The sequence below is a fragment of the Alosa sapidissima genome, chromosome 13, assembly GCF_018492685.1.
Source record: "Alosa sapidissima isolate fAloSap1 chromosome 13, fAloSap1.pri, whole genome shotgun sequence".
In the NCBI taxonomy this organism is placed as follows: Eukaryota; Metazoa; Chordata; class Actinopteri; order Clupeiformes; family Clupeidae; genus Alosa; species Alosa sapidissima.
Window position 1 is genome coordinate 12,352,867 of NC_055969.1, and position 19,293 is coordinate 12,372,159.

At 40.6% G+C, this 19,293-nt stretch overlaps 1 protein-coding gene and 1 long non-coding RNA gene across 3 annotated transcripts; both read right to left on the bottom strand.

Moving 5' to 3' along the window:
• Positions 1-18: 18 nt before the first annotated feature.
• LOC121680190 lies at positions 19-14,912 on the bottom strand. The gene is made up of 2 exons (XR_006021592.1): positions 14,880-14,912; positions 19-154 (listed from the first exon to the last, which is right to left on the bottom strand). It is a non-coding gene; the product is annotated as an uncharacterized LOC121680190 (long non-coding RNA).
• On the bottom strand, positions 198-17,145 carry LOC121680189 (interleukin-6 receptor subunit beta-like). 2 transcript variants are annotated; one of them, XM_042059407.1, is made up of 17 exons: positions 17,039-17,145; positions 14,492-14,556; positions 12,906-13,220; positions 12,479-12,617; positions 12,175-12,332; positions 11,916-12,070; positions 11,457-11,492; positions 8,811-8,970; positions 7,671-7,747; positions 7,173-7,395; positions 6,708-6,884; positions 6,062-6,199; positions 5,226-5,369; positions 4,474-4,617; positions 3,307-3,403; positions 2,828-2,909; positions 198-2,228 (listed from the first exon to the last, which is right to left on the bottom strand). In XM_042059407.1, exons 2-17 carry the CDS (start codon positions 14,541-14,543, stop codon positions 1,518-1,520), a joined length of 2,808 nt encoding a protein of 935 aa, XP_041915341.1. In that variant the 5' UTR covers positions 14,544-14,556; positions 17,039-17,145; the 3' UTR covers positions 198-1,517. The 2 variants fall into 2 exon arrangements, with proteins under 2 accessions (XP_041915341.1, XP_041915342.1); XM_042059408.1 differs by lacking the exon at positions 11,457-11,492 and having other exon boundaries at positions 17,039-17,144.
• Positions 17,146-19,293: the final 2,148 nt, after the last annotated feature.

The following is a 19,293-nucleotide window of genomic DNA, read 5'->3' on the forward strand; positions in this document are numbered from 1 at the left end:
CACACAGACAGACAGACAGATGTTCCTGTAATTTATATAGATAGAAAGAAGATAAATACCGGTAGATAGATAGATGTTACTTAAATAGGGACTTGACTCATAACTAACAGGAAACCCCTTGTTACAAGCTTATTAAAGGAAAACCGGCAGAGTTCTCCTTTAAGGTCTTCTATCTCCATTACAGGAAATGAGTCTTGTTTGGGAATCTTTCATATTTTATTTCAGCTGAGTGCTGTAAGCATTTCTAATGGCTTGCTCTGCCAGATAGACATGGTCCAGAGCCATGCAGACGGAGAGCAGTGTAGTTTATATTACATGTAGTGTATGATTAAGAAGAAAGAAAGAAAACAGGCACATTATTGACAATAAACGACAGCTTACACTCACAGCAGAAAAAAAACTGCTTACAAACAAGCTGGGAACTGTCCTAAAATAGTAACATTCAGGAGCTTGAGACATCAGAATAGATATATCCCATAAACCGAACAGTTGGGTATTAGGTCATCTTTGGTTAGTAAGATTTCTCTTACTAAATTAATAATGTAAATTAATAACTTTTGAAGTATAATTGAACATAAAGTTCTGGCCTCGTGTGATCAAGTAAGATTAAAAAAATGTGCAAACTAAAGCAACAAATGTAACAACCATAATAAGATGGCTAAAACTGCACTCAAAAAATTATGCAAATAAAAAGCAACACACAATGATACACTTGAAATATACATATGATCAATATATGTCATATCACTCCTCAATTACATGATCAGTCAACTTGCAGGACAAGTTACAACTACATAACAGTTCCATTGTACACTCTACAACTGTACAGTGTACAGTTCCATTGAATGCTGTCTAGACATCCTGCATTTTCCATAACATTAAAAATACCTCCAAAATAGTGTGCAAAACAAAATGTAACTGCACTATTTGCCTGAAGTCTCATGCTTTTCTTCTAAAAGTGAATTTGTCACCTTTCTAGCTTCTGGCAGAACTGATTCTTAATACTGATGTTTCTCATCCCCTACATCTCTCACCACCAGATAACCAGTTGGCTAAATTCAAGGCATACATACAACTACACAAGGGTGAACAAGACAAAGACACAACATGTGAATTAGAACAAGGTCAGACAATAATTGGAAGACCGCCACTCTGCAGTTCCTGTTTTGAAATGGGGGCAATGCTTACTGAAATGAGGCCCAGTAAACAGGAGTGAAGCCAGTGGGTAGGGCCAGGCGTGGAGCACGAAACGTCTTTTGGCCTGAGTTCATCCGTCAGTTTCCAAAAGCTTACACACTGCTATTTAAGTGAAGTGCAAAACTGCATCTGTCAATCACTGGGTATGAATTACAAACAAAAATAAACAAACAAACAAACAATGGATATCAGTTCATCACTGTTGCACTTGCTGAAATGTCTCTTTTGTGGTTGTCAGTAAAACAAAGGCACGTGCGCAGGGAATGAGGGAGGCTGCGGGCGTGATGGGTGGGTCGGGAAGTGGACACAGATCCGTGGGGTCACTGGGGTCTGTAGCCACTCTGTTGGGGCATGTACGGCGGACGGGCTAAACGGGCATCAGCGGGCTGCTCGGCGGGCTGCTCGAGCGAGGCCTCCTCGGCTGGACAGAACTCCAAGGAGCTGGAGTCCAGCTCGTCCTGCTCGGACGGGTGCTGCCGATGCATCGGACTACCTCCGACCCCGCTGCTGCTGCTACCACCGCTGCTGTCGGCATCACCGAAGCCGCGGTGCCGCCTGAATAAGCTGCCCCTGCCTGGAGGGTGGTGGTGGTTGCCACTGCCCTCCTGCTGCTCCTCGCAGTCCAGTAGCGGCTGTGTGGACTCCGAGCGGGCAAAGGTGTGTGCCGAGGCTGCGGTGGCAGACGTGGCTGGCGAGGAGGAGGAGGAGGAGGATGAGGAGGAGGAGGAGGCTGCGGCAGAAGAGACGGCTCCCGCCGGCGTCTGGCCCTTGTAGCCCACCACGGAGGAGTACTGGACGGTGCTGGCTGTAGTCTGGCCTGAGTCGGCCTCGTCGCTGTCCGAGACGCTCTGGCGGGGCGAGGACATGCACGAGGAGCCGCCGATGCCGCTGCTGTGCTCCTCCGACAGGTACTTGTCCTTCTTGAGTGCTGGAAGCGAGGTCTTGTCCTCGTCGCACAGCGACTTCTGGTCGAACACGTCCACTTCCACAACACTCAGGTCACCCAGCGCGGCCTCTTTGGGCGTACCAGTCTGCAAACATCACACACAAAGACAAAATATCAGTGTCACTGGTAGACTCTTGATCAGGGGTGTCAAACATACGGCCCGCGGGCACGATGATTTTAAACGGCCCGCACGTCAGTCCCTGTTTTTTTGTGCGTCATCCTGTCTGGCAAATATTGATTGACATATATTAATGTTTTCTCTTGACCAATATGTTTGTTCAGACTGAAAATGACACTGCCACATGCCAAAAGGTTGTATTATAAGAACCATTTTGAGGGCTGTGATAGCAAATAAACATGTTTCCATTGATTATTTAAAGGTGCTATAAGCGATGTTACCCTGCATCGCTTATAGCGCCTTTAAAAAGGGTATGAATAATTTTGGACACAGCATTTTTCATAAAAAAGTTTAAAAAGATGAAAACGCTTCTTTTTTTGATTCCATGTTTCTAACACATTGTCTTACAACAATATTTGGCAGGGGTATGAATAACTTTGTTCCTAAATGTATGTAAATATATACTGTTCTGGAAAAAATTAAGAGACCACTGCACATTTTTCTGATGTCATCCTATGGTTGCTACATGAAATTTAGAAATTTAAAAACACACACACACAGCTTACCCTGGCTGATAGGTCTGGAGACCACGTAGCCACAGTGCTGTTGTACGGATCAGGAACCTGGGGCCAGAATTTCTTCTTGAGCCTGAAGACACAGTTGGCAGAAAAAAATATGTTATTATATTACTTTGCTCTCTAGGGAATTAACAACTGTATCTAATAATCTTTAATGCAGTCTTCTATATAAAGTTTGTAAAAGAACTTTAAGTGCCGGTTTCCAAGACATGAACTAAACTTAATCTTTTTTCAGCAGAAATCTTCATTGAAGTTCTCTGTTAGTCTAGGACTACACTAAATCTTTGTATGGAGAACCAGTCCTAAAGGTTTACGGACTCGTTAGAACTCAGATTTGGCCAGATGAAGCCCATATGGTGAACAGTGATTACAGGTGAGAGAACTGAGAAGCTACCATCTCAAAAGCTACCATCTCAACCAACACAGTCAGCTGCTAAGGTTGGTAAGGTATGATGCTCGGGACTCACGTCTCTTTGTTCTTGAAGCACAGCCTGATGAACAGTATGGTCAGGAAGAGGAAGCCGAAGCACACGGACACCACAATCATCTCAATTTCCCCTGGATCTGGGGGGGGGGGGGGGGGAGGTTAGGGTCATCTCATGGACCAAATTCACCGAAACAAAAACTGGCCATGACGAACAGCACTTGAAAGACACATCAGTCCCTGTTCTTTCCTTACATCGTTTTTATTTTAGGACTGCCTTATTTCATGCGCAGAATTCTCTTTAAGAGTAGACTAATAATGTTTATAATAGGGCTGTCAAAATAACTGATTCATTTTGATTAATTAATTTGAGAAAAATTAACTGATTAAAAGAAATAGTGCAGATTAATCGATTCCGTATGACCTTTGACCCTAAGCCGTTCTAGTCAGTAACCATTAGACTGTAAAATGAAGGAGAGAGAAGAAAATGTATTACCTAGATCATTGATTGGAACATTTACTTCGTAAAAAAAACCTAAAAGCCTGATGGTGTTGATAAAAATAAAGAGTTGATTAAAGTCCTCTGCAATGTCTGTAGCAAGGAATTTGCATACCACCGGATTTTGTCAACTCTACTTTTCATTGTGTCCCTTAGGTTATATCTGTGGCCTGAAATGCAATGTATGTGGAAAAAAAACTTCTTCCTGAAGCACTTTTGAATTTATTTCCTCAGCATATTAGGTCATGTCGTAGATTATTATAGCCATTATTTGAACAGTGAAAATAATAATAAAAGAGTTTTTGAACTTTAATGTCACTAATGTTGATTATTCAATGATTCATTTGAATTTAAATATTTAAAATACTTTCACAGCAAAAATTATATATGCGATTCATTTAGATTAATTAATCAGAGTATGTAATTAATTCGATTACATTTTTTAATCGATTGACAGCCCTAGTTTATAAGTCTTCAACGATTTCAATCATAGATGGCGTCCTCTGTTGGATTGAAGTTAATAGCAGTAGGCTACATGTAGGTTTGCAGAAAAGAACCGTGTGGCACAGACTTTCTTTTCTGTTTGCTGTTTTTTCTGATCACGTGGCGGGCCAGATTAACGTAGTATACGGGTCAGACCTGGATGGCGGTCGCCCAGGTCTGCTCTAACGTGAAACCTTTGTATGGTCAGGCTGAGGAGCTGTTACTCACCATATTTTTGGGTGGTCATAGTAAAGGTGGTGCTTCTTGTTGAGCCTGCCGCTGTTGAGGCCACAAGGTAAACACTGTAGGATGTTTCCTTGGTCAAGTCTTTAAGTGTGAAGGAATGCACATCGAGAGGCACCACAGTTTCCACTGGGAAAACATTCAACAGTAAAGAGCCAATGAAGAGAAATACAAGAGGCAACATAAATGACCTGACAAGTTGCTGTCCACCAACAGTGACCTGCCAGATGTATGCGGATAATGCTGCACTATATGTACACACAAAAGACAAAACGCAAGCTGCAAAACAACTAACAGCTGTTATGAGTAACGTGTGGGTTACACACAACTGATCTGTTTTGGTACGGATGAGATACTTCACATCGACTATCCATAATTATCTATAAATATCACTATATAGCACAAAGAATTTATACATTGTATATGTTTTCTTATATTTTCATGCATATTATAACCACAATATAACCAAATTAGAACCACGATATAACCAAATTAGAAGCACCAAGATGTATATAAGATATAATACTAGACAGAAGAACAAAAGCCCCTTTCACAATGTTAGGCGTCATTACTCTTTGTTGCATGCTGTTTTGACTAAATTAAAATGAATAAAATTCAATTCAAATATTATTCTAATGAGACTCATACGACTGTAAAAACGAAACCCATCAGATTAGATCTGCGGTTTACCGAAGCTCTGTTTTTGGTAGCTGAAAAAAAAAAAAAAAAACACTCACAGAGTCTCTTGCCGGTGGCCTCGTAGACGATGGTGTAGTTGGTGATGAAGCCTCGCTGCTTTTCTAGAGGAATCTCTGGCCAGACCAGCTGTGCACTGTTCTTCCATGTCTTGACCAAAGAAGGCTCTGGGACCACCTCTGGCGCTAGACCAGTGAGACAAATGGGATGTTTTACATTTCCATTTATAATATATATTTTATATTTTTGAAAGTATATTTTTGGGGCTGTTTTGCCTTTATTTGGAAAGGACAAGACAGACAGGAAGTGAGTGAGAGAGAGAGACTGGGTGAGATCGGTACATGACCACAGGTCGGACTCAAACCTGGGTCCCCAGTGGGCACTCGGACCCGTTCATGGTATGAACGCTGTAGCCTGTTGTGCCACAGCGCCCCACACATTTCCATTTATATTTATTCAATTAGCAGACGCTTTTATCTAAAGCGGCTTACATGCCAATCATATTACAAGTGGCATTGTCCCCAGAGCAACTCGGGGTTAAGTGCCTTGCTCAAGGGCTCAATGGTGGAAGCCTGGAATTTAACCGTTTCAAGGTGTAAGCTGAGTTTTTTTCCAGCTTTGCCACAACACACATCTTCCCTCACTGGCATGGTGCACTGTGGCTGACCATGCGGGTGATAACTAGAACATTATTGGCTCTTGCCCAAAGCAAACTTGGCTTTCCGTGCAGGTTTACAGATTAAACAAACGTGTCTGATTTAGCTGAGAGTTTTCAGTGAAAATGAGAAGTTGCTCAACTCTCATTCTCTATTTGCCACCAACAGATAGAAAGCAGAGTATATATGCAGATGCAGATGAGCAATTCCCAGGAACTTACGCCCTTCCTTCAGATATGCTGTGATTGTGTTGAGATTTCCAGGTAGAGTAAGGTGTATGACTTTGGTAGAAGACCTCCACCCTCGATGGTAGATAGGGACCACAGTCACGTTATACGGTACAAAGGACTGCAGGTTGCCTGGACACACAAGCAGTCAGGGGTCAGACTCAGGATGAAAAGACATCTTGGTTCCCTCAACATACAGTGCATATGGAAAGTTTTCACAGCCTTTCCAAAAACTTTAGGATGCACCAGAGCTTAATTGCAAGCGTCATAACAAAGGGTCTGAATACTTGGATGGAATATTTCAAAACACTCCAAACACCTATTTTTTTTGTGGAGTGTTGGAGTATTGTGTGTAAATTGATGAGAAAGAATGATTAAAAAATTATTTAAATCCATTTTAAGATGAGTATGAAACATAACACAATATGGAAAACTTGAAAGGGTCTGAAAAACTTTCCTTATGGACTGTACATGTCTCTCATTCAATGCAACACCAAGCTTTCTAACACGTACTGTAAATGGGGAGAATTATACAGATGGAGCAAAGAGCGCAATCAGCCTCTTACTGCATCCAAAAAAAAACCTCCGACTCCCACATCTCCTAGTCACGCTTTCCGAGTGTCTTTGGAAAAGCTCTCACCTTTGAGGTAAGCCTTGGTGGCATTGCGCGGTTCCTTTTGCCAGTTCAACTCCCCATCCACCAGGGACACCCACTCCAGCACGTACTCGACGAGACCATCTTCCTTAGGGGCACTCCACTCCACCCAGAGCAAGTCATCCTGGGCAAACGCAAACGGACTGTCCACGGCAGGAAGCTCTGGAAACACATGACCACAATGACAGGCATGAGGACATTGGCACTGCCCACCAATATCAGATTAGAATAGATTAAACTTTATTGTCATTGTGTATAGGTCAAGTACAAAGAAAACGAAATGCAGTTATTTAGCATATCAGTCGATGCTCATAGAAATTACACAGCCACTGGATGAGCAAAGGTGACACTTAAATTACACATTTTGTTTCCCTAATTTTTATATTTCAAAAATTGACAATGACATGAGACATGCTCAATGTAGAGGTGCTGGAAATGAACCTTAGGTACCTTGACCCTTTAATAGAACAGCCATATTTGCTGGGGGTGATTCCCCCGCAGAGTTTTTTGCAGTGACATTAACATAAGCGACGACACACTGCCTTTGCAAGGTGAAGTTAAACCTTTGGAAAGGCTCTTTATCATCAAAGGGAAGTGAAGATTTTGTAGATTTGCCATCCTCAACCACGCTTATCTCATAATGAAGTATCTTCCCGTTTGCCACCACTGGTTTCTGAGTTAGAGAGAAAAACAAACAAACATGTACAATGTTCTCTGAACAAATGGTTCAAACATACAGACCTACAACCTACAAAAAATTCTAAATATTACACTTAAAGTACAGAAAACTTATTTACTTGAATGGTGGTATGGCTTCTGAAAGAATCAAAATATCCCATATGAAGGGAGACAAGTACACACACAGAACTCAAAGAATCCGAGGTGTCTGGCCTTCACAATTCTGACCAAAAGATGAGCTGAAACAGAAGGAATCTCACTGGCTTTTACCTTCAACAAGAGCTGAACAGTCCTCTGAGCATCATCCAAACGGGCTTTCATCCATAGCACAGGCTTAGTGTAAGGCCCTGAGGGTTGGGGGTGAAGGGAGGAGTGTGCCGAAGCAACATAGGGACACAGATAAGAGTGTGTTAGAATAGCTAGTTGAGTTGCGCCACATTACCATTCAAATAATAAAAGTGTTTTAGAATAACTAATTGATACCATGGTGCCTTTAAAATAACTAATGACAAACGCAGAAGTTACCCTGAAGACCTTGACACTTACCCTGACACTAGCTGTTCGCCATGGTTGTGAAATTAACATATTTAAATTAGACTGTTCGACTGTGTTGCATTATAGTGGAAACTATGTATTTACTACTCATTCAACAAGACACACTACACAACACTACATTTATTTATATGTTTATTTAACAGGGACAGTGCACAGTATAGAGCTCCGGATTGTGTCGTAAAACCGCTAAGAATTGTGGGAATCACGGTATCGGCGACTACTGTACATATAAAAATTCAATGGGTTGGCATGACTTACGTCAAATAGACCTCTTTTTTCCCGCTACTGACAGGTTCAACACGTAATCACAAATGTTGGCCAACGTGGAAAAGATCTATTTATATATCACTATGTCTGTTTTACCCAGTGGATATAAAGCAACTTAATACGAGTGTGGCAGTAGTAAGTTACAGCTTCATAACATCAGTAGGCAAACTGACACAGCCCAGAGAACAGAAGCCAATCTACAGCATTTAATGGTCTTTATTTTATTAAAGTAACACTCTGTTGCCTACTTGTACATCTTGTCGTTTTGAAGAAGCTCACATTTGCTTACATCACTGTCCATTTGTTTTCTTATCTCTTCTTGACGCTAACTACTTTCTCATCAGTAATCGCTGTACCTTCCTTTAGCGCACCAGCAAAATGGCCGTTGCTACCCAACCGTGATGCAGTCGCCCGAACTCTATACCACCGAACCAGATTATAGAATAGAGGCTCTTTTACATCTGTTGTCCCTTGGCAGGAGTTGATGTTATTGCTTATAGGTATGCAGTGTCAAAGCACCTAACTCACAAAACAATGGGCCACGAAAAAGATACCAAAACAGGCTGACCAGGTGGCTTGGCTACTCACGGTCCTCTGGAGTGCTGGCGGTGGCATTGCGGCTCCAGTCGCTCCAGTAGCCCAGGTCTTTGTTGCTCTTACAGCGCACCTGCACCACATACTTGGTGTACGGCTTCAGGGCCTGGAGCCGGAAGGAGTCCATGTAACCTTTGGTGTCCTCCTGAGGCACCTGCAGCAGTGGGCAAGCAAACAAATAAATAAAAACATAAGAGAAACAAATAAACAAACAAACAAACTGTGTACTGGCCTTTTTGCCCTTTTTAATGTAAATCAGTAGATGATGTCAGAAAATAAATATGTCTTGTAGCATGCTATTAGCACTGCATTTCATTGTACTGGTTGTCCTTACTTGTGCAATGACAATAAAGTTGAATCTAATCTAATAGAATATTGGGTACACTGTAGGTTTGGTTGAAAAATTTAAGTCAAGTTATATATGTGTGTGTGTGTGTGTGTGTTTTTGTAGCTGGTTGCATGGTTTTATATTGATATAATGCATGATTTCGTTTTTAAAAAACAGTTTGCATCAGTCTGCTACAGGCCTTATCTTAATTTGCCTTTGAACACATACTTGAACATACATGTTCAATAAAAGATACTGATCAATCAAATTAAGGTTAATGAGTCAGTCAAATGAAAGCAAATAGTTAATAGGATAAAACCCCTTGAGATGGGCCACCTCATTTTTGAGGGGGTCCTTCATAGGTACAAACAGAGAGACAATACAGCAAACAAGATAAGTCACAGATACACAGATACAGGCCAATCCCAAAGTGAGCCCTGAGGACTAAAGACTAAAGACTCACAGACTTAATTGATCTCAGGTGCTAAGTGAGTGAGTGTGTGAGGCCACATGGGCTCAGATAGGTATAAATGGGTTTGGGACAGCACTTTACGAGATCACATGTTACCTTGGCGATGTTTAATAACAAAGATCTTGCTGATACTTTTACGGTTTGGGAATTTTAATTTTAAAGATGTTGGTTTTCACACGGCCAAGGCACAGGAAACAACTGCCTGATTCCACATTGTTTCAAACTGTTGTTTAACAAGCTGGTCGTGTGTCATGCTGTTGTTTACCTTTGTAATTTTCGGATTTCCCTATGGTCTCTGCAGTAGACGTCACTCACAACACTTTGAACTGTGGGTAATTCCCTTTGGTGAAGTATGCACTGATGCAGACTCACGGAAAGGGCTCGGTAAGTGTATACTCAAACCCTCAAGCCCTTTTAAATGCGACAATGGGACAGCCCTAAGCCCTTACCAATTTTGCGAGAACGTGCAGCAAAATCTGTGAGTCTAAGAGTCCGGACTTTGGGATTGGGCCTACATATTCAGGCAGAAGCTCTCCAACACCTAACCACATCCACACCCACAGGACCACCAACAGTTATACAGGTTACAATAAAATTTAAGTAGATACACAACAATAGATGTTGGCTACATATGACCCTGTACTAAATCAAAGCCTGCACCTGCACACTAGGGAAGAAGAAAAGAAAACTTCAAAATTAGTTAGAAGCAAGAGCAGCTTGTTTGCAGATATGTCAGAAGAGATGACTTGAAATGATGGAAAGAGGTGATCTAAGATCTAAGTTATTCCAGTCTGAGGGGGCTTTAAATTGAAAAGCATGTCATTGCCTGGTATATGCACTACAACGCTTTCCCCTCTTTACATGGACGGTTTCACCGGTTTCACCTCTTTGCATGGACGCAGGGTTTTTTTTTTTACCGGTGTCGTTAAAGGTGTAAAAGTAGTACGAAAAAATATACCCGTTAGTTTTGTGTGGATGTGGCCTAAATGAGAAGGTGCTGCCACCTATAGGGCTATTTAGAGTATCAGAAAAGGAAAAATCTAAGGTTTGTGAACTGCTAATAGAGGAAAAGAGCTAGTTGAAAGCATTAGCAATTCTAGAAGGATCTCTTGTAGTAGGGTCATTGACTAATTTTTAAACAGGGCTTTTATTGAATTCAGTGACTAAACTATTAAGTTTCTTCCAGAATTGCTTGGGATTTTTTTAAATCGCTAGATAAGGAGTTATTGTAGTAATTGGATTTGGCCGTTCTTGTTTTTGTTGTACAAACATTCCTTAAAGGTGCTCTAAGTGATGTTACATGGTTTCTAAGCTAAACATTTTTTTGTCACATACAGCAAACATCACCTCACCATTCGCTAGCTGCCTGTGCCCTGAATACACTGTAAAAAAAACGTGGTCTCTATGGACAGCCCAGGCTTGAAAAACGGCAACAAAAACAACTTGGTCCAGCCTGGATCAAAAACTTGACTTAAAACATAACAAACTGTTCCAGCCAATCACACACAAGATGCGCATTTAGGAGAGTTTCAATTGCACGGGAGGGAGTAGCAAGCTAGCTCTCTATTTTGTTTGAACATCATCTAAGTGACGTTACCCAACATTGCTTAGAGCACCTTTAAGTTTGTTTATATGCACTCCAGTCAGCAGGGTCCTTTGTTAGGTGGTATTTTTCCCAGGCCTTGTCTCTTTGCTTAAATAGACTTATGAGATCGCCATTAATCCAAGGTAAGTGTCTACTCTTGACCTTAATTGAAGGTATTAGGTGAAACTTATTCCAATTTTTGTTTATTAAATCTTGAATGAAAATTTCAGTGTTGATGTTTCTACTCTGTCTTACCTTGATAACTCTTGGTGGCAGGCGAGGTACTTTAATCTTCCAAACACAAAAAATAATAGAGTGATCACTGAAGCAGTCTGATAATACCCCAGAGTATATAATTCTATCAGGGTGGGTGACAAGAATCCAGACCTGTCATCAACTCGAGTAGGTTCACTAATCAGAGTTATACTCTGGGTTCTCTCTAGGTTCACTAATTGGAGTTATACTGTCAAATAAGTTTCTGTCGCTAAGAGGTTTTTAAAAAACAGTTTGCATCAGTGTGCTACTGGCCTTATCTTATTTTTCATTTGAACACATACTTGAGTATACATGTTCAATAAAATAATAAAAATACTGATTAATCAAATTAAGTTCAATGAGTCAGTCAAATGGAAGCAAATAAAAATGATACAGAACACAACTAAACAATAATCTAGACATCACATTCAATTCACTTTCCATGAATTAAACACATACCTCAGTCCAGGTGTGAGATCCCTTCTCACAATACCTAATGTTGTACTTCAACACCACATAGGTTTGGTGAATGGATTCCGTCCACTGAATGAGAAGTGACATTGGGAACACGTTCTCTGAAGTAACCTTCACCTTGCTTGGTGGATCTGTTTTGACTGCAAGAACAAAAATATATTGAATATGAAAGCAATGCAATCAACAATCAACACTAATTTGGTAATTTACTGGCTGCTTGTTAAGCGAATTGCCAGTCACTTACTCAAATTTTCTGATTCTTGCATGAGGGGATCAGAGGTGACCTTCCCCAATCTATTTTCAACCTCCACCCAAATCTTCAGGTCGAGATGGTGTGGAAAGATTTCCAGTGCCATTGTCGCATGGCTCTTGGTCGCACTTCTGTTGTACACCTTCCCTGAACTGTACAGAAACCTTATAGTTAAAAAAAAGCTAAAATTGCAACAGCAACCTCATTTCATTATTGGCTTCCTTTTATCCTCATATCGGTATTTGATTAGCTTATACAGAAGAGCAAAAAAGTGTCCCTGTTATTTTATTTTACTTACTATTCCATATATAGTGTGTATTTGGTGTGCATTATAGGGTCTCTTGTTCCTGGGTTCCAGTGACAGGTCACATTACTGGATATCTTGGCTCCATCTTGCACTGCCTGGCATTTCACATCTGTGGGCTTTTCTGGAGGATCTGGGGGATCCATACAGAAGAACATCATTATTGGTGAACATCATCTGCTGAATGAATAAATGTAAATGTAGTGAAACCTGGGACACGGTCTCCCTATTGGAGACTGAGCCCTGAGCTCAAAGGAACAAGACATGCTACATATACGGAAATTGTGATCAGAACACCTTCTGTATTTATAAACACATTCAAATGGCATGGCTACCACTAAGTGTCTGTGAGAAGAACAATTAAACACACAACAGCAGTAAACAGGTATACACTGTTAAGTTAGCGAGAATGTTAACTCACAGCCTTTATCTAGCAAAATCCCATAGGTGTTGGAGCTGCAGTTGGTGTAGAACGTGTTTTCGCTTGGAATAACACATTTGAAGAAACCCATCATATCTTCCGTCACGTTGACTGTGATGCTACCCGCGGACTCGTTTATCCTCCTGTAGTACTCTTTTGGGAGGCTCACCGATTTAAGACCATAGGTCCAATATATGTTTTCAGCTTTGAGATCCTTATGGTGCAGGATGCATGTGGCTGTGAATTCCTTTCCGAGCTCCACGGGATAGCCAAATTTATTTCCCGAATCGGGGACGATCTCTATACACTTCCAGGCTGCTCGAGAAAACAAACACGACACTCTGGTTAACTTCAATTAAAAATAAGAAGGCACCAGACACTGAGGCATACTTACCCAAGAACTCAAGAGAGGCCAACAGATCAGATGCTGCTAGGGATGCACGATATATCGGCGGCCGATATATTATTAGCCGATAAGTGAAAAAATGAAAATATTATTATCGGTCCGATAACAGAATTCTGGCCGATAATTTGCGCCGATATTTTTTAAAGTCCTAATATAGGCCTACGTAAGGTCCGTCTGGCTACACTGAGCTAGCCTACTTGACCTTGGTTGGCTATACTTTTTCCTCAATATAATGTCAGCGGTGTGAATGTATTTCAACACTCTAACAAAATCTGTGGATATGCGTTCATTTGGGAATGATCCGCCATTTAACCTTAACAGAGCGGAGCTCAGCCCTATCTAGAGCCGTCTTGTGCTGGTGTGTTTGCACTTTACCGCGCTGGTCGGGGAAACAAATAAACAAACTCGTTAGTGGGACGAGTACATAAGTAGGCCTAGTTCTAAGTTGTGTTTTAGTATTATATTTGCATTACTTTAGCTTGGGTTTTGTATTATTACCTAGAAATATGCTAACCATTCGTGCTTCAGTTCCAGACAGGTCATCATAATAAGTTATTAAAACCTTCGGGGCTAACGCTTTTCATTTCTGCTGCAGCAGGTTGTGCGCAACAGAGTAGACGGACATAAGATACAGTCATTTCTGCTGCAGCAGGTTGTGCGCAACAGAGTAGACGGACATAAGATACAGTCTTAGGAGTTGCAGCTTTATTCAGTTACCCGCAGTTGAAACTAAACCTAAGTTTCCCTCACAAACTCTGATTTGGTCGCTATACTGTAGCTTATTCCAAGCTGAGCCGTTTATGAGCGTTTAGTCCTAAATGAAAACGATTCAAACTCTCTAGCCACTCACTCGCAATTCACTGACGTCAGGTTCACTTAAAGGAGCCACACATACTGTAGGGCTAGGCTACTGTTATGTTGTTGACTGCCGTACTATTGAGGACTATGTCCATCATTTGGTGGTAGGTAAAATTACTGCAATAAAATTATGCTTATTAAATGCTTTCCCCAAATCACTTTTCACAATTTTTTTTCAAGAGTAATATTATCGGTTATCGTATCGGTATCGGCCACAACAAACCAATAAATATCGTTTATCGTTATCGGCCCTAAAATTCCATATCGGTGCATCTCTAGATGCTGCTCAAAGAAAGTATCAAAAGAAAGTTCTGGAACGTACCGTGCACACTGGGTAGCAACAACACAGACAGAAGCCAGAGGAAAATGGCCATGATGTCTAAGGTCCTGCAGGAGACAAATTCAACAGTTAAATGCTATAATTTCCCACCTATTAACTGAAAATATATATTATAAATAAATTATAATAAATTAACTTATACATTAATTTCGCTAATTTCAGCTATGAGGTTAAAGGAGAAATCCAGCGATTTTTCACACAGATATCCGTTTCTCGAGGTCTTGAGGTGAACATGGGGGCTCATGGACATGCCCCCAGAGTGTAGCGCTGTAGCTGCCTGGCTGCTTTAGCTGTTGGAACAACTCGAGGTAGGTAAAACCAATTGTTTTCATTTTTTTCGTACCAACAGTACTCGGTGACCTTGAGAAACAGGAATCTATGTGAAAAATCGGCGGATTTTTCCTTTAAAACACGGGGCGGGCTCTACATGGGAATGCATTTCTTTTCTTCTTTCTGATTAAAGCACGATTTGATTCTTTTTTTTTTTTTTTTTGCGTATTGTCATGCGGTTTATTCACAACAACTTATATTATTTTTGTTTGACTGAAAGGAGGCATAATGGGCTCCCTCATATACTGGCACAGCACACTGAATAGAAATGTATACCAATACAAAAAGTACATATCTGAAGAAGTCATGTAGTAGTGATAAATGTACACTTAGGGATAACCAAATATGTCCAACCAAACAGTGCTGGTGGTAATAATTATTTATTTCAAAGAAACTCTGTCCGAAACCAACACTACATCAAGGCAGAGGCACTACATCAAGGCACTACATCAAGGAAGTTAGCAGTGTTTAATGAAAACTGACAAAAGAGAATGGAGCACTGGAGAATGGAGCTTTTAATCAAGTTGTGGTTGGGTGTTAAGAAAGAAAGCTAGACTTGTTTGTGGTGGAGCTCAGTGCAACACCAACTTTTCAACAACTCTGTTCCTTCCCTGAAACAAGTGCTTTAGTCATAAAGGGCTGAGAACAGGCCTCCCCAGGGGCGTAACTGTGACTTACTGTGAAGTTGTTGGAATAGACAGACACAGTTTGTAAAACATTACTTTGAGAATATACAGGAACAAAACGTCTACGGGTGAACTTTCCTACGATATGCCCACCACTGTTGGAAATATTGTGATATATGTTTACTTCTTAAACCTTGCCTAAATCCCTAAGTTAATTTTTAAACTATGCCATCACCTTACATAGCATAGCATCCTCTACTTGCGGTGATCTCTTATTGAGGTAGCCTAAGAGACAGATAGGTAAACTGAACAAACTAAGGTGAATGTTCTTATTTGACAACTTGTACACCCAATCACCGATCTTAGAATAAATCCACATTATTAAGCATGGAAATCCACATTTGGTTATAGTGTCACATTAGGCCAACCTGCCACTAGATGTGAACTACTACATACACATCCCAATAACTCAAGGCACGACGACAACAACAACAACAATGAAAAACCAATGTTGCCTTAAACATATTGACGGTCATTCTGTGTACTGGTGGTAATTTCATACTCTTCTAAATCAGACAGTATCCAGATAGTATCATTAGGAGTTGAGTTTGCATTACCCAGTGTGCCATTTCTCTTCCTTATTTCCTACATATTGTCTAGGTCAGATGGGCAAATGTTAACAGCTGTGGTCGAACAAAATAATGTCTCATCTACCTACAAGAAATATTTAAAATCACTGTTGATTTCTGTCGTTTTGGTTTTCATTTTTACTTATTTTTGACATGCATGTCACGTCAAAGTCCATATTCATCTGATCTGACATATTATTACATGTTTAAGCTGCAAACCCGAAGTGGTCCTCTTATGGATTATTTTATGAATTGATTACTAGACACTGCAGGGGGACTTTTGAAAATGCATGAGAATGGTATTTTTTTTCTGTGACATAGCAGTTCACGTCACCTATCCAGACAAGGCTATGATAACCATGTACATGAATTGTAATCGGGATAATACACAAAGTACAAACCCTCTCATTAATATGGTCACGCTTTAACATTGCAGGCTACATTTCATACGTGTTCTTAGCGATGTCATGTGCTGCATGTTTTTGGCTAATGAAACTAATTAATCTAACTAACACTGTAGCACCTTTTGGGCCTTTGGTCAGGCGGGGCGGGGGCGGGGGCGGGGGGTGTCAATGTGCGCATGCTTTGAATTACAAGGCTAGTTAGCCTGCCCTGTAAAGCTAACTTACCTAGCTCCACTTTTAGCAGCATGAACGGTCACCATTCACTCATCAAATCGTAGGTTTCTTTACATGAAATAATGTCACAGAATAAAACTTACTATGTCTGTAGGATAACGGTGGCTAAGGATAACCCAGAAAACGTCAAAGTCTGCTGCAGCGAGCCAGCTATCGATACCATTGCCAGGATAACGTTAGCATAACTTACAGTAAGGCGAGGGTCTTACTTTCATTTTTCCAATAGCCTACAACAGTTCAAACGACACGCCCAGCCCAGAGTTTATATTTAAATAACAGGACACTTTATATGTAATTATATATTACCTTAAAATCACTGTATATCCTTACTATCCCGCTGATCCCATGTCTGTCCCGAAGAACAAATATATCTAGCACTCTAGAAGCAATACTTCACTTGATGAGTAAACCCCGCCTTGAGTGTGTGCACGCAAAGACAGATACAAGTAGTAATGCATGCGGATCCGGCGGAAGACAGTCAAAAGACAACACACATGATTTACAAATCTACTCAGTCAACGCGAGACAACAAGCATACGTCAGCCCACATTTCCGCTCAACTTTCCCGTCTGTCTCCACCCACTTGACCGAAAGTCATACATTATGTTAACCAGTTAGTGTGGCGTTTGGTTGGCCAGTCTATTATTTGTCTTTGATGAAGTTACAAGTATAGAAAAGGCGCAATATATTCTGAATGCACTCAGGCAAACATAATTTACACAGGGTCCTTTTATGGAAGGCAAAACCTTGACCCCCTAGGTGGGCAAAGAAATGACTCAGTCTTCCAGACCAGAGATCCTGAAGGCAAAGGCAGGGCAAAGAAGATCGTGTCTCTAACCTTCCCATCTGTGCCTGTTTGAATGTATTTATTTAATTAATTTATAAGGCCTTGGGATTTCTATAGGCCTATTTTATAGAGATACCTTGAATAGCCTATCCTACTTTCAATAAATTAATCACTTAAGTGTTTGCTGCAATGGCTTTCTAAAAATCTATAGACTACAATAACCTAGATCTAGTCAAGAGTAGGTTAGGTGTATGTTACAGGGTTAGCTAGGCCTATCTTTTCCCATTTGTGTAGCTACAGTAGGCCTACATTGCCCAGCCTAGAATCATTTTCAGTTGATAAAGCTAAAATCCATCACACAGTCAATTTCAACATAGGCTATACTGAAATCCTGGAATGTGCTATTGTGTACAATCAAAGTCCCTCAATTTACAGGAAAAGTTGGAGAACCTCCTCCATCTGTTGCCTCCAGCATTTACTGGTAAACCAACCCAGGGCCGTTGTTGTAATTTGGGAACTCAAGTGATGATCTGGAATACCAGCAATAAAGGCTAAAGCACTTCTTGTAAAGAACACGATTGGACTGAACAATTCCAGTATTACAGATAGGCCTACCAGTCTTTGAATAATTGAAGCATCCAAAATGTTTCACTTACAATAAAACTGTAATGGCCAAATTGTTCTGGTATGACACATTTCTCTCTGGCTAGAAATCAGGCCCTTTACCATAAACCAATATATTTAGTGCTTATTATTTTTGTATTATAGGCATGATAGTATAAGATAAACATATAGACATTATATAATAGAACATGTAATAGAGGGTTAATGCATTTAATGCTGTAAGTTGCTGTTATTGGCACTAACCCAGCTAAACCCGGATGATTATATTTTCATTTGGAATATTTAGGTCTGTATGCAGGGTAGGAATTTCACGGCGGCCACGACGGCCATGGCCGTCGTAGCCCCTTGGGTTGGCCGTGAGGCCCCTTTGAAAATCAGAGGTTTATAGGCCACGGTGGCCTTGGTGCCCCCTTCTTTCAATATTCTGCTTTGCGTCCTACTAATAGCGATTTATATTTAGCCTGTGGCCTGTCAAAATTATCTTAGCATTCACAGCGCAAATTAATTTAGTCTTTTACGCAGTGGAGAAAGTGACATCGCAAGAAAGAAAGTGCGTCCAAATTCACCCATTCTCAGTTGAACTACTCGCGAAGTAGCCTATTCATCACACAGACATCACAAGTATCACATGAAAGAGCTTTTTCTCAGCTTTTAAACGATGTTTAACCGATAATTGCTGTGTTGAACGGTTCGCGAGAAAAGTAAATAATATAATTCAATTTAATCATACATTCTACTGAAGGTTTTGCGTCCCATGATCTCCCTACCCATTTATCTCGGTAGAATACTTTACGAACCCTTCTTTTAACACATGACAAACCATATATCAGAATAAACAGGAGACCTTACCGAACACAAAGGTGTAAAGCAGTCCCCTGTACAGTTAGCCGTTCCAGAGTAATACAGTTTTGAATTTGCAGTAAAGTTCGACATACATGGATGTCTCCAAATTTAAATTGTTCCACATGATTTCATAACGGGCCAAATACAAAATAAATGTTACAAATATCGCCTAGATATTGGTAAATCAGAGGACAGCTGACTAAGAGTTTTTGAAAGTAGCCTTAATGATCACAAAATGCTAAGCATGCATCTAGGCTATTTGAGTTTCTTAAAGCTGCGCTGTGCTTACATTGTTCAATACATGATT

Excerpts from the sequence above, each read along its gene's own strand:
- LOC121680189 (XM_042059407.1), bottom strand. The coding sequence starts at position 14,543 with ATGGCCATTTTCCTCTGGCTTCTGTCTGTGTTGTTGCTACCCAGTGTG. Across the intron at positions 13,221-14,491 it reads GTTGCTACCCAGTGTGCACG|CCTGGAAGTGTATAGAGATC; the intron begins GTACGTTCCAGA and ends TTTCTCGAGCAG. Across the intron at positions 7,396-7,670 it reads CTGTTCAGCTCTTGTTGAAG|AAACCAGTGGTGGCAAACGG; the intron begins GTAAAAGCCAGT and ends TCTCTAACTCAG.